This window comes from Octopus sinensis, linkage group LG3, assembly GCF_006345805.1.
Source record: "Octopus sinensis linkage group LG3, ASM634580v1, whole genome shotgun sequence".
Classification (NCBI taxonomy): Eukaryota; Metazoa; Mollusca; class Cephalopoda; order Octopoda; family Octopodidae; genus Octopus; species Octopus sinensis.
This window is the reverse complement of record NC_042999.1, coordinates 23,176,774-23,190,036: the sequence shown is the minus strand read 5'-3', so window position 1 is coordinate 23,190,036 and position 13,263 is coordinate 23,176,774. Positions and strand designations below refer to the sequence as shown.

The window sequence follows — 13,263 nt, the reverse complement described above, 5'->3', positions numbered from 1 at the left end:
TGGACATAAAAATGAATTATAAATATTTTGGTTGTAAATTTATCATAAACTTGGTGAAATTGTCAAAAATTAAATTAATTGGTAAATAAATATTTTTTGTAAATTTTGTTAGGAATGACAGGATGTAAAAACATAAACAATCAAATTGAAAGTGAATTAAAAAGTTTAATTTAATAAGATAAACTGTGTTAGTTTCAGAAAATGTAAAACATGTTTTTATAGACCTTAAAGTTGTGTTAGGATGAACAAAGAAAAGAAAAAAAATCAAAGCAGAAAAAGAGAGAAGGAATATGCACCTAAAACTTGGGGTTTTACAAAAAATTAGAGAAAATTAAAATACAGTGTTGTCAGTTCAACTCCAGCGCACAACATGTATCATCATTATCATCATCATCGTTTAACGTCCGCTTTCCAAGCAAGCATGGGTTGGACGATGACTGAGGTCTAGCGAACCACTATTCATTACATTTAAATTAATAATTAATTCATCATCATTATCATCATCGTTTAACATCTGCTTTCCAAGCTAGCATGGGTTGGACAATTTGACTGAGGACTGGTGAACCAGATGGCTGCACCAGACTCCAATCTGATCTGGCAGAGTTTCTACAGCTGGATGCCCTTCCTAACGCCAACCACTCCGAGAGTGTAGTGGGTGCTTTTATGTGCCACCGGTATGAGGCTTCACCATTGGACTGTGGTCAGATCCAGGCAATGCCTTCAAAGATTTTAGCCAGTTACCATAGAATGGTAGATAGAATAGAATTTGACCCTGAAAAAAATCCATCCCCAACAGAGATCATTTTAATCTTAAAACACCTAGTATAAAACATTAACCTTATCATCCTATGGTCTCGTGAAGACAGATTTTATGAATTTTTACAAAGAAAATGACTAATGTATTTTATACCAACATTGCTAATATATTACCTTCTGTGCCCTGTAAAAAAAGGCACCCAGTACACTCTGCAAAGTGATTGGTATTTGGAACCTGGTGTAGCTCTCCAGCTTGCCAGTTCTTGTTGAAACCATGTCAGCAAGGGAAAACAGACTATAAATAATAATGATGATTATGGTGGTGGTTATTATTATTATTATTGTTATTATTATTATTATTTACTTTTAATCTGCATGTTTGTTACAGTCACTTGTCGATACACACCCAGTGTCCCGGGGCAAGTGAAGGATAAAAAATGTTACAGTATGAGGAGGGGAGGTAGCGAAATATCTTCATATAATACAACACAGACATGGATAGGGTTTTTCTAAGGATGTGGGCAGTGCTTGTCAGCACAATCTCTATTATTATTATTATTATTATTATTATTATTATTGTGATGGACTGACAGAATTGTTAGCACGTCGAATAAAATGCTGAGGTCAACAATGCTTTTCATCCTTTCAGAGTTGATAAAATAAGTACCAGTTGAGCACTAGGTGTGTTTATTGTGTGTGTCAATATAACCACCTTAACCCACTCCCTTCAATATTGCACCAAAATTAGAAAAGCTATTACTACTATTACTACTACTACTACTACTACTGCTGACTATTAGTAAGCTAAAATTGAATGCATTTATGTTTTTAACGAGTAACGTGGCCACCATTTGATATCTTTTTGATTTTAATAACCACTTTGTTTAATAAGTAAATTTTTTCTGATTTCAGAATCCTACCTGTGTTGCTCTGTCATCTGATAACTCTCTTTTGGCTTGCGGATGCGAAGATGGTGTGGTACACCTGTTTGATGCCCAAACTGGCAATGTAGGTTAACACTTTATTTCTTACTCTCTCTCTCTCTCTCCCTCCTCCTCTCTCTCTCTCTTACTCTCTCTCCCCCCTCTCTCTTCTGTATCTATTCCAGAAATTACTTCTCTGTTTCTTGGTCACCCTCTAATGCAGTGGTTCCCAAACTTTTTAGGGCTGCTGACCCCTTGACACACAGGCCACATTCCTAGCACCCCACCCCAACTAACCATCACAAACGCAGACCCCTTTCTGAAGCAAATTCAAAGCAACTGTATTTCACAAATAAAACTTAATCTCAGGGACCCATTATTTTGTTGTTTTTACATGAATCTCCACCCCATTATCGCCCCAATTTTTACATGAATTGCTACCCCATTCTCACCCCACTTTTCTTCAACACTCCCTCGGAACATTCCACTGCCCCCCCAGGGGAACAAAACTGCTCACTTTGGGGACTACTGCTCTAATGCATTACTTCTCAAGGTACGAGACATTTTGGCACAGCTGTTTTGGCACTGCCTATTTGGTGTCGCTGATTTGATGCTGACTTATTTGACATTAGACATCTTAATGTTTCTTTTATTCTAATTTTTCTCTCCTTCTTTCCCACTCCTCTCTCTCTCTCTCTCTCTCTATGTGTATGACCATATTTCTCTTTATGTAATGTCTCTCTCTATAAAAACATAAACACACATATAGCATCCAAAGGTACTTCTTTTTTCCTTTCCTCTGATGATATTATGCTCATGTTGCATAAATTTAATGTTTATTGAGAATTAATTGAAACGGCTGTAAATGAAGATGACTAATTTACTGTTAATAATAAACAATTATTAACTTCATAATCTCCATTTTCTTCTTTTATATATATATGTGTGATGTGTGAGGTCAGAGAGATAGGTCTATAGTTCTTGGCTTCGCTCTGCTACCTCCTTTATGAATGGGGCATATTTTACCTTCCTTCAGTTTTCCTGGAAGTTTGCCAGCTGCAAGGAAGCTCTGAAAGAGGAACTGCAGTGGTCTTGCTAGGACTCTCTACAGGCTTTTAGGAGGATTGCCGGAATCCATCGGGGCCAGTAGCTGAGTCTGTTTTCATTTCATCTATAGCCTTGGTTACATCATCTTCCTTTATATCGATGTAATCTATCGTCGCCGCCTCTGATTTTATATCTGCAGTGGGTAAAAAAGTCAGTTGGATTGGTGATTTGGAGATGCCCAAGGGGTGGAGTGAAAACACTCTTGAATGCTCATTCAGTATTTCACTTACCCTCATTGGTTTTCCTGTAAGTGTGCCATCCTTTTCGAGGAGTGGCCCTATTCTACAGTGCACTGTAGCTGTTTTTGGCATACTGTAGAGAAAGCTCGGGGTTAGATTTTATGTTTTCTATAGCCCAGGCTTCTTTGTCTGCTCTTTCTTTTTGTGTGGGAGAGTTGCAGACATTTTCGATTTCCAACAGTTTTATTTTTAGGCGGGACTTTTCACTGCTTTCAATCTGTTTGTTTAGGCGATTTGAAAATTAGACCTATCTCTCTGACCTCACACATCAGCAAGGTCATGGAACGAATAGTCAGAAGGAGCTGATCAAGCTTCCTTGAAGAGAATGACTTGCTGCCCGACACCCAACATGGTTTCCGACCAGGGAGAAGCTGTTTAACTCAGCTCCTACACAACACTTGACTGGGTGCTGAAACGGCTGCTCAACCACTCAAATGTGGGAAGTGATATATCTCGACTTTGCAAAGGCCTTTGATAAAGCCGATCATGGAATGATATGTCACAAACTGCGTGATCTCAACATAGTTGGAAAACTGGGAGAATGGCTTCATGACTTTCTGAAGGATAGAAGTCAGGTGGTAGTAGCCAATGGGGCCACCTCCATTAACACACAAATAGTGAGCAGTGTTCCGCAGGGCACTGTTCGGGACCACTACTCTTCATAATGGCCCTCTCAGACATGCCCTCAGCCACGCAGAGAGCCACGATCACAAGTTATGCAGATGATACAAAAGTTTCACAGGCAATACAGAACCCTGAGGACACTAAACACCTGCAATGTGAGCTGGACGAAATATACAAGTGGGCTGAAAAGAATAGCATGCAGTTCAATGCTGGAAAGTTTCAAGCTTTATACTATCAGCATGCAAAACTGAATGCAAACCCATGAATACACTGGACCCGGAGGGATTGCAATCCCAGAGGCACAATCAGTGCGTGACCTGGTATTCACATGAGTGATGACGCGACCTTTCATGTACATGTTGCTAAACTGACAATGAAATGTAGACGGCTGGCTGGATGGATTCTTAGAACCTTTAGAACAAGAGAACAAAAAACCATGATGGTCCTCTGGAAGACACTTGTCCTAAGCCACTTTGACTATTGCTCTCAGCTATGGTCACCATCCAGTGTCAAGTTGATCACAGAACTTGAGGCGATCCAACGAAGCTACACAAGAAGATAGCCTCTATGCAGAATGTAAGCTACTGGGAAAGACTCAGAGATAAAATTATATTCTCTGGAGCGTAGGCGGGAAAGATATGCCATAATATACATCTGGAAGATCCTGGAGGGAAGTGTCTTGAACTTTGGCATCGAGAGTTACGCAAATGCCAGAACTGGGCGCCACTGCGTGGTGCCTAGGACTCCAAACCTGCCATCAAGATGTAGGACAAGATTCTGTAATAGCCTGGGCTTCCGAGGCCCACAGCTCTTCAATATCCTCCCGAAGAACCTGAGAGACCTGCATGGGGTGGATACAGATGTCTTTAAAATGAAGCTGGATCTCTTCCTGTCAGGTGTCCCAGATGAACCACTTCACGGCAGGAGGGGCAGATGAGGGCAGCTGCATCGAACTCTCTCATGCACCAAATAGCAGTTGCTAGAAAGCCTCCATGAAGTGAAACCGTAGCAACACCAATGGCTGTGCCCCAGCATGGCCACAGCTCATAAGCTGAAACTAGAATCAATCAATCAATCAATCATATATATATATATATATATGAAAAAAAAGTGGTTGGCGTTAGAAGGGCATCCAGCTGTAGAAACATTGCCAAATTAGACTGGAGCCTGGTGCAGCCTTCTGGCTCCCAGAACCCCGGTCGAACCGTCCAACCCATGCTAGCATGGAGAACGGACGTTAAAACGACGATGATGATTTGATATTATATATATATATATATTATATATATATATAATATATATGTTATATTAATTAGAGATAGAACCACTACTAGGCAAATCAAACAGCAAAAAATCATAAGCCAATACATGAAATAAATTAATTAAAAATATATAAAAATATAAAATATAAATATAAAAATTCAATTAAAATATTTAAATTAAGTTAAAATTTTTAAAATTTATTTAAATTAATATTTTTTAATATTTTTTTTTTTTTTGTTTATATTTTTATATTTTTTATATTTTTATATTTATTTATTTATTTATCTATTTATTTATTTTTTATAAACTATCAAAAAGTATTAAAAGTTTAATAAGATAAAGAGTAAAAACACTACGATCGTTTCATGCCTGTAACCAATTCGAATAACAATAATTTAAATTCAATTAATAATTCGAGTTATGATTACAGTCAATCTTCAGGTTAATTGTAATATTTTAATAAATAATCAAAAATATTTAAACAATATTTTTTAAGAAATAAATAATATAATAAATTTTTTTATAAAAAACTCTATTATCAAACTAGAAACTTAACGATTATGATTATGTCAAAACAACGATTATAATGTTAAATATTAATTTTAATTTTTAAGGTAAGAAACCCACCAATAATCTAATATCAGTAATAGTCAATATCTAATTACATAAATATTTTACACAAAACAATGATTATTCATATATTAAATATAAAATTTAAATAATATATAAATTATCAATGAAAATATATAAATGTATATAAATAATAATTAAGATCTAAATAATCTCTATATAAATATATATGCACATATAATAAAGACCTAATAAATTAATTTTTCATATTTAAAGATGAAATAGCTAATTTCAAAATACAAATAAGCCATCTTAAATGAACGCTATAGTAAATTAACTATCTTTATCTCTTTGGCTAAATAATAATAACTTTCAAAAATCTTATCTTTAAAGTACTGAAAGAAATAATCAATTCGTATTATATAGTAACAAATAAATACTATAATATTTATCAATGGGAATAATGTAACTAGCAAATAGCAATTTAAAAAGACATATATAAGTTAAAATAATAATTATAAGAAATTTAAAACTACAATTAATGCTATTAATACATGTATATACATGAATCTAACTTATACAAACTCATACACTTGCTATCAAACAACATATCTATAGCTAAGTAAATTCTTACGAATAAACTTAAAGTTAATATCTAATAATTATATAGAAAATTACGATAATTGGATAAACAACGATATATGCATAAAAAAACAATAATATTATATTATACCATAAGACTTATAATATTAAAATTTAAAGATCTTAAATATAAATATATACTTATCTTAGCGAGATTTTGTAATGAACTAAAATTTTGAATCGGAAAACATTATATATATATATATATATATATATATATATATATATATATATATATATATATATATATATATATATATATATTATATATATATAATATATATATATAGGCATAGGAGTGGCTGTGTGGTAAGTAGCTTGCTTACCTACCACATGGTTCCGGGTTCAATCCCACTGCATGGCACCTTGGGCAAGTGTCTTCTACTATAGCCTCAGGCCGACCAAAGCCTTGTGAGTGGATTTGGTAGACGGAAACTGAAAGAAGCCTGTCGTATATATGAATATATATATATATGTGTGTGTATGTATACGTTTGTGTGTCTGTGCTTGTCCCCCCAACATTGCTTGACAACCGATGCTGGTGTGTTTACATCCCCGTAACTTAGCGGTTCAGCAAAAAAGACCGATAGAATAAGTACTAGGCTTACAAGGAATAAGTCCTGGGGTCCATTTGCTCAACTGAAGGTGGTGCTCCAGCATGGCCGCAGTCAAATGACTGAAACAAGTAAAAGAGATATATATATATGTATATACCATAAAGACACGTGTAATTTAATCACTTTTTTCACAAAAATAAAAATAAACTTTAGGGTGGGGTGTAAATTACATGAGTAGATCTCTTACTCTTTCTCTTTTACTTGTTTCAGTCATTTGACTGCGGCCATGCTGGAGCACCGCCTTTAGTCGAGCAAATTGATCCTGGGACTTATTCTTTGTAAGCCTAGTACTTATTCTATCGGTCTCTTTTTGCCGAACCGCTAAGTGACGGGGACGTAAACATACCAGCATCGGTTGTCAGGCAGTGCTAGGGGGACAAACACAGACACACAAACATATACACACACATACATATATACCTGTGTCGGTGGCACATAAAATCACCCACTACACTCTCGGAGTGGTTGGCGTTAGGAAGGGCATCCAGCTGTAGAAACACTGCCAGATCTGACTGGCCTGGTGCAGCCTTCGGGCTCCCCAGACTCCAGTTGAACCGTCCAACCCATGCTAGCATGGAAAGCGGACGTTAAATGAGGATGATGATGATATATAATATATATATATATATATATATATACATATATATGACAGGCTTCTTTCAGTTTCCGGCTACCAAATCCACTCACAAGGCATTTTTCGGTTCAGGGCTATAGCAAAAGACACTTGCCCAAGATGCCAGGCAGTGGGACTGAACCCGGAACCATGTGGTTGGTAAGCAAGCTACTTACCACACAGCCACTACTGATCGTTTACAGAATGTTTTTAGAATTTTTTTTGTTGAAAAAAGATATACAAAGAAACAAACATTTGTACCGGAAGTTGACTCATTTAATGGGCCTAAATATAATGAAGTTGACTTTTATTTATGATGGGCAGTATAATGCTTACTTTTACTGTATAAATTTACTAAAACCATTAAATGGTAAACTACTTTTTAAAGTCTGATGTACATGCTGGTAATGACAGTCCGGGCCATATTTTACATATTTCATTCGGTTGAGTAAAGTGTCATCCAAGCTGATATTTATTGGTAATTGAACTTAATTTGCAATACTGGTGCATATTTATCAGCTTTTGTTTTTGTTGATAATTCTTAACAACTTTTCCTGTGTGCACTCGTCTGTGAGTGTATGTGAGAAAGAAAGGGAAGCACACATGTGCATATATATGTATATATACATGTGTATATAGAAATATATCATCATCATCATCATCGTTTAACGTCCGTTCTCCATGCTAGCATGGGTTGGACGGTTTGACAGGGGTCTGGGAAGCCAGAAGGCTGCACCAGGCTCCGGTCTTATCTGGCAATGTTTCTACAGCTTGATGCCCTTCCTAACGCCAACCACTCCGTGAGTGTAGTGGGTGCTTTTTACGTGCCACCTGCACTGGTGCCAGGCGATGCTGGCATCGGCCACGGTCGGATTGGTGCATTTTACGTGCCACCTGCACAGAAGCCAGTCGAAGTGGCACTGGCTTCGGCCACGATTTGGATGGTGCTTTTTACGTGCCACCGACACGGAAGCCAGTCGAGGCGGCGCTGGTATCGGCCACGATTCGGATAGTGCTTTTTACGTATCTCCAGTCCAGGGGTCCTGGCATCTGCCGGGTGCCAGTCATAGGATTGGTTTATATATATATAGTCATAGTTATATATATATATAGTCATATATATATAGTTATATATATATAGTCCTATATATAGTCATAGTTACATACAAATACTTAAATACATAGTCTCATACAGTTACATATACACACCACACACACACACACAGATATCAGCAGACAATCAGTGTCATATTTTTCATTTGCTTTTTTTATTGGCACGCTAACATTGAGGGAAGAGGAGGGTATAGTGAGTGAGTAAAACAGACTGACATCATCAAGGGAAAGGGAGGGTATACCAAGTAAGAAAAATGGATTTTATTCATATAGAAGACAACACAAGCACTTTGTAATTTAATAGCTTTTAATGTGATACCTGTTAAACAGAAATTATTTTTATTTCATGAAAATTTAATAAAATCTTATCATAAGTAAGTGAAATTATGCTAAATACAACTAAATTGAAAATCCTTTCCCCTGCTGGCCAAATCGGCAATTCTGAAGACTTTTGGGTGCAAATTTTACATGAGTAGAAGATTTTTTTAACAATTTTTATCTTGGAAATCACCTGCGTAAATTACACAGGTGCACACATTACATGGGTTTTTATGGTATGTGTGTGTGTGTGTATATATATATATATATATATATATATGTAGGCGTAGGAGTGGCTGTGTGGTAAGTAGCTTGCTTACAAGCCACATGGTTCCGGATTCAGTCCCACTGTGTGGCACCTTGGGCAATGACTGAAACAAGTAAAAGAGTGTGTTGTGTGTGTGTGTGTATATATATATATGTGTGTGTGTGTTTGTGTGTGTATATATATATATAAACAGATATAGATAGGTAGTGGATGTGTCTTTGTTCCCCTCCCCCACTGCTTGTTAACTGGTGTTGGTGTGTTTACGTCCCTGCAACTTATTGCTTTGGCAAAAGACAACGAATAGAATAAATTACCAAGTTTTAAAAAAAGTAAGTACTGGGATTGATTTATTCAAGTAAAATATTTCAAGACAGCGCCCCAGCATGGGCACAGTCTGATGACTGAAACAAGTAAAAGATAAAAAACAAAAAAAACTATAAATCAAAAAAGACATTCCTCCACTTATCAATCTTAAATACAATAAGTGAAAGGATGAGGCATTGGAAAAAAATTAAAAAAAACAAAACAAAAACAAAGGTGTAATTTTTGGATTAGGAACATCTAAATTTAATTATATTCCACTTCAAAAAGAAACTTTTGAATTACATATCGTTTGTAAAGATAACAAAGAGAATATATTAATTCCAAAGAAATGTGTTGAAAAATTTCTTTGATTCCTTTTATAGACTGGCATTCATAGATATTTAAGCATCTTTATAGAATTTTGTAATTCCAATTCTGGCAGCAATTTTAAGCAGTTTTGATACAAGCTTTAGATATGGATCAATAGACAAACATTAAATGGATGAAATAAATTTGTTTATAAAAAGCTAAAATTAATTAATGTTAGGAAAGGAGTGCTGTAAAGACAATAAGAGTTCAAATACATACACACACACATATATATATATATGTATGTATATGTATATATGTATATGTATTTATGTATATGTATATAATATGTATATAATGCATGTACATCATGTATGTGTATGTGAATGTAATTATTGTAATTATGTGTATAAAGGTGTGTATAAATGTGTATGTGTGTATAAGTGTATATATATATATATATATATATATTATGCATATGTATATATACATATATATGCATATGTATATATACATATATATATATATGCATATGTATATATACATACATATATATGTATATGTATATATACATACATATATATGTATATGTATATATACATACATATATATATATGTATATATACATACATATATATATATATATATATATATATAATGTATATATGTATATATACATATAGATATATATATATATAATATATATATATATATATATATAATATATATATATGTATATATGTATATATATAACACATATATACATACATACATATGTATATAATACATACATATGTATATGTGTGTGTATATATGTATGTATATATATATATATGTACACATACATATATATGTGTGTGTGGATATATATGTATATATAGACATACATGTACCTGTATATATATATATATGTATATATATATATACATACATGTTACAAGCAGTGCTCCAGCATGGGCATAGTCAAATGACTGAAACAAGTAAACGAGTAAAAGAATGCATATGTGTATGTGTCTATGTATATATATATATATATATATATTAAAATATGTATAGATGAATATATGTATGTGTGAGTGTTTAAACATGTGTGTCCGTGTGTTTGCGTTGTAAAACATGAAAGAGCTGATATAGTTCACTTTATGGATGGTAAAGAACATTGTGGCTTGTATTGGGAAGCTGTTGTGGAATGGAAGCAACTTTTGATATAGGCAGCCTTGAGGATACAGAAAGCATCAGGCCAAAAGCTCTGCAGTACATAATTTCTGGGTTCATATCCAGTTAGGGTGATCTCAATCTTTCATTACTTTATTGCCACTGTAAAAAGTATTGTTTGTTGTTTGTTCCTTCTCGAGCCACACCTGGCTCATAAGGGCCGGTTTCCCGGTTTCCTTGGCGTATAAGTTCCCCACCTGGATGGGACGCCGGTCCGTCGCAGGTGACCTGCAAGATGCAGGAGGAAAGAGTGAGAGAAAGTTATGGCGAAAGAGTCAGCAGAAGTTCACCATTACCTTCTGCCGGAGCCATGTGGAGCTTAGGTGTTTCGCTCATAAACACACACATTACCGGTCTGAGATTCGAACCCGCGATCCCTCAACTGTGAGCCCGCTGCTCTAACCACTAGGCCATGTGCCTCCATGTAAGAAGTATTAGCTGTACTTTAATCTAGGTTAGTACTAGTTGAATATACCTATGATTAAATGTATTTCACCTGAAACCAGTCTGTCTTCCTGTTTTCAGATGTGGTATCTTTATATCTTTTATCTTTAACTTGTTGCAGTCATTAGACTGTGGCCATGCTGGGGCACCGCCTTGAAGAATTCTTAGTCGAATGAATTGACTTCAGCAGCTGTTTTTTTTAAAGTCTGCCATTTATTCTATCAGTAACTTTTGCTGAACTGCTAAGTTATGAGGCTGTAAATACACCAATGCCAGTTATAGAGCAATGGTGGGGGAGAAACACATGCACACACGCATGCACACACACACATACACAAGTTGACTATCCTGTTAAGATCGACAAAAAATTACTCTATCTGGTTAGAGATAAATGTTGCTTAATGTATACAGTAGTTATGAGCTACTTATAGTTTCATACATTGGTGATGTTTTCTATTAAAACCTGCCCAGAAAATACCTCCAATGTATGAAACTATTAGCTCATAATTGAATACTGTGTACATTAAACATATATATATATATATAATTATATATATAATAATATACATAGGGTTGGCCAAAAGTCACCTGACAGTAAATCAAAACCATTTAATTCCAAGATTTATTTATGTTTACCAACTGAATGAATTTAATAAAAGCATCTGAATGTGAAACATCATGAGAAATGTCCAAACTGAAGTCCTTCTTGAGTGACATACTTTTCCATTCGAATCAATACAGACTTACAGATAGTATTTATGGAATTTTGATTTACTGTCGGGTGACTTTTGATCAACCCTGTATATATATATATCAAATGGAAATTGTAGTTGTGATACCTGTGTCGGTGGCACGTAAAAAGCACTATCCGAACATGGTTGATGCCAGCGCTACCTTGACTGGCTTTCGAAATATTTAGAAATATAATATTTCTATTTATCCAAATCGTTGTAATAAAATTGTAGTTAACACTAATTAAGATAACACTGATGATGATGATGGTGGTGGTGGTGGTGGTGGTGGTAGTGGTAGCGTCAGCATCTGCTGCTGCTGTTGTTGTTGTTTCAGCTAAATGTCATTTTTCTCATGCAGTTATAATTCCAAAAACCGATGTCCATGAAAAGGTTGATGAGGTAGTTAAATGGTCACTGCATTTTTTCCTTCTCTTTTGACTAATGTTCATCTGAGCATACCAACAACAACAACAAAAAAACAATAACAATAGTAGCAAAACAAAGACAATCCCTTTTGTTATAAGGGTGGGAAGTACTGAGAGGAAACCTGGATATTCATTATGCATACGCTGGCAACATTCGCAATGCAAACTTTCAATAAAGAACAAATATTCATAATACGCAACAGCGGACAGTCGTGCTAGATTAACTTAAACATCCTATGAGTTTTAGTCATCATATTGAAAGGAAATAGGAAATAGCTGGCTTCCATTACAAAGGGACAACCAACTGGTTATAGGAGCATCAGAAATAAAGTGGATATTTCTACAGCAGTAGATGTTTTAACCCTTTTGTGTTTGGCTGTGTGGTGAGTAGCTTGCTTACCAACCACTTGGTTCTGGGTTCAGTCCCACTGTGTGGCACCTTGGGCAAGTGTCTTCTATTATAGCCTTGGGCCGACCAAAGCCTTGTGAGAGGATTTGGTAGATTGAGACTGAAAGAAGCCTGTTGTCTATTATATATATAAATGTGTGTGTGTGTGTGTGTGAGTGTGTGTGTGTATGTATAAGTTTGTGTGTCTCCAACCGATGCTGGTGCAAAAGAGACCGATCGAATAAGTACTAGGCTTACAAAGAATAAGTTCTGGGGGTCGATTTGCTTGACTAAAGGCGGTGCTCCAGCATGGCTGCAATCAAATAACTAAAACAAATAAAAGAATAAAAGAATATCTGTCCAAAATATTCTCCCTGTTCTGTGTTCAAACT

At 35.2% G+C, this 13,263-nt stretch overlaps 2 protein-coding genes across 3 annotated transcripts in view; both read left to right on the top strand.

Moving 5' to 3' along the window:
• Positions 1–1,061, top strand: part of LOC115209281 (telomerase protein component 1) — an 82,709-nt gene extending 81,648 nt beyond the window's left edge. Inside the window, exon 27 of the mRNA XM_036501641.1 lies at positions 1,030–1,061. Within this exon, the coding sequence (XP_036357534.1) occupies positions 1,030–1,061 (32 nt within the window). The remainder of the gene's footprint in view (positions 1–1,029) is intronic.
• Positions 1,062–1,637: 576 nt separating this feature from the next.
• Positions 1,638–13,263, top strand: part of LOC118762415 (telomerase protein component 1-like) — a 121,056-nt gene continuing 109,430 nt past the window's right edge. For both annotated transcript variants that reach the window (XM_036500887.1, XM_036500886.1), the window contains exon 1: positions 1,638–1,764. The gene's annotated coding sequence lies outside the window, so the exon portion shown is untranslated. The remainder of the gene's footprint in view (positions 1,765–13,263) is intronic.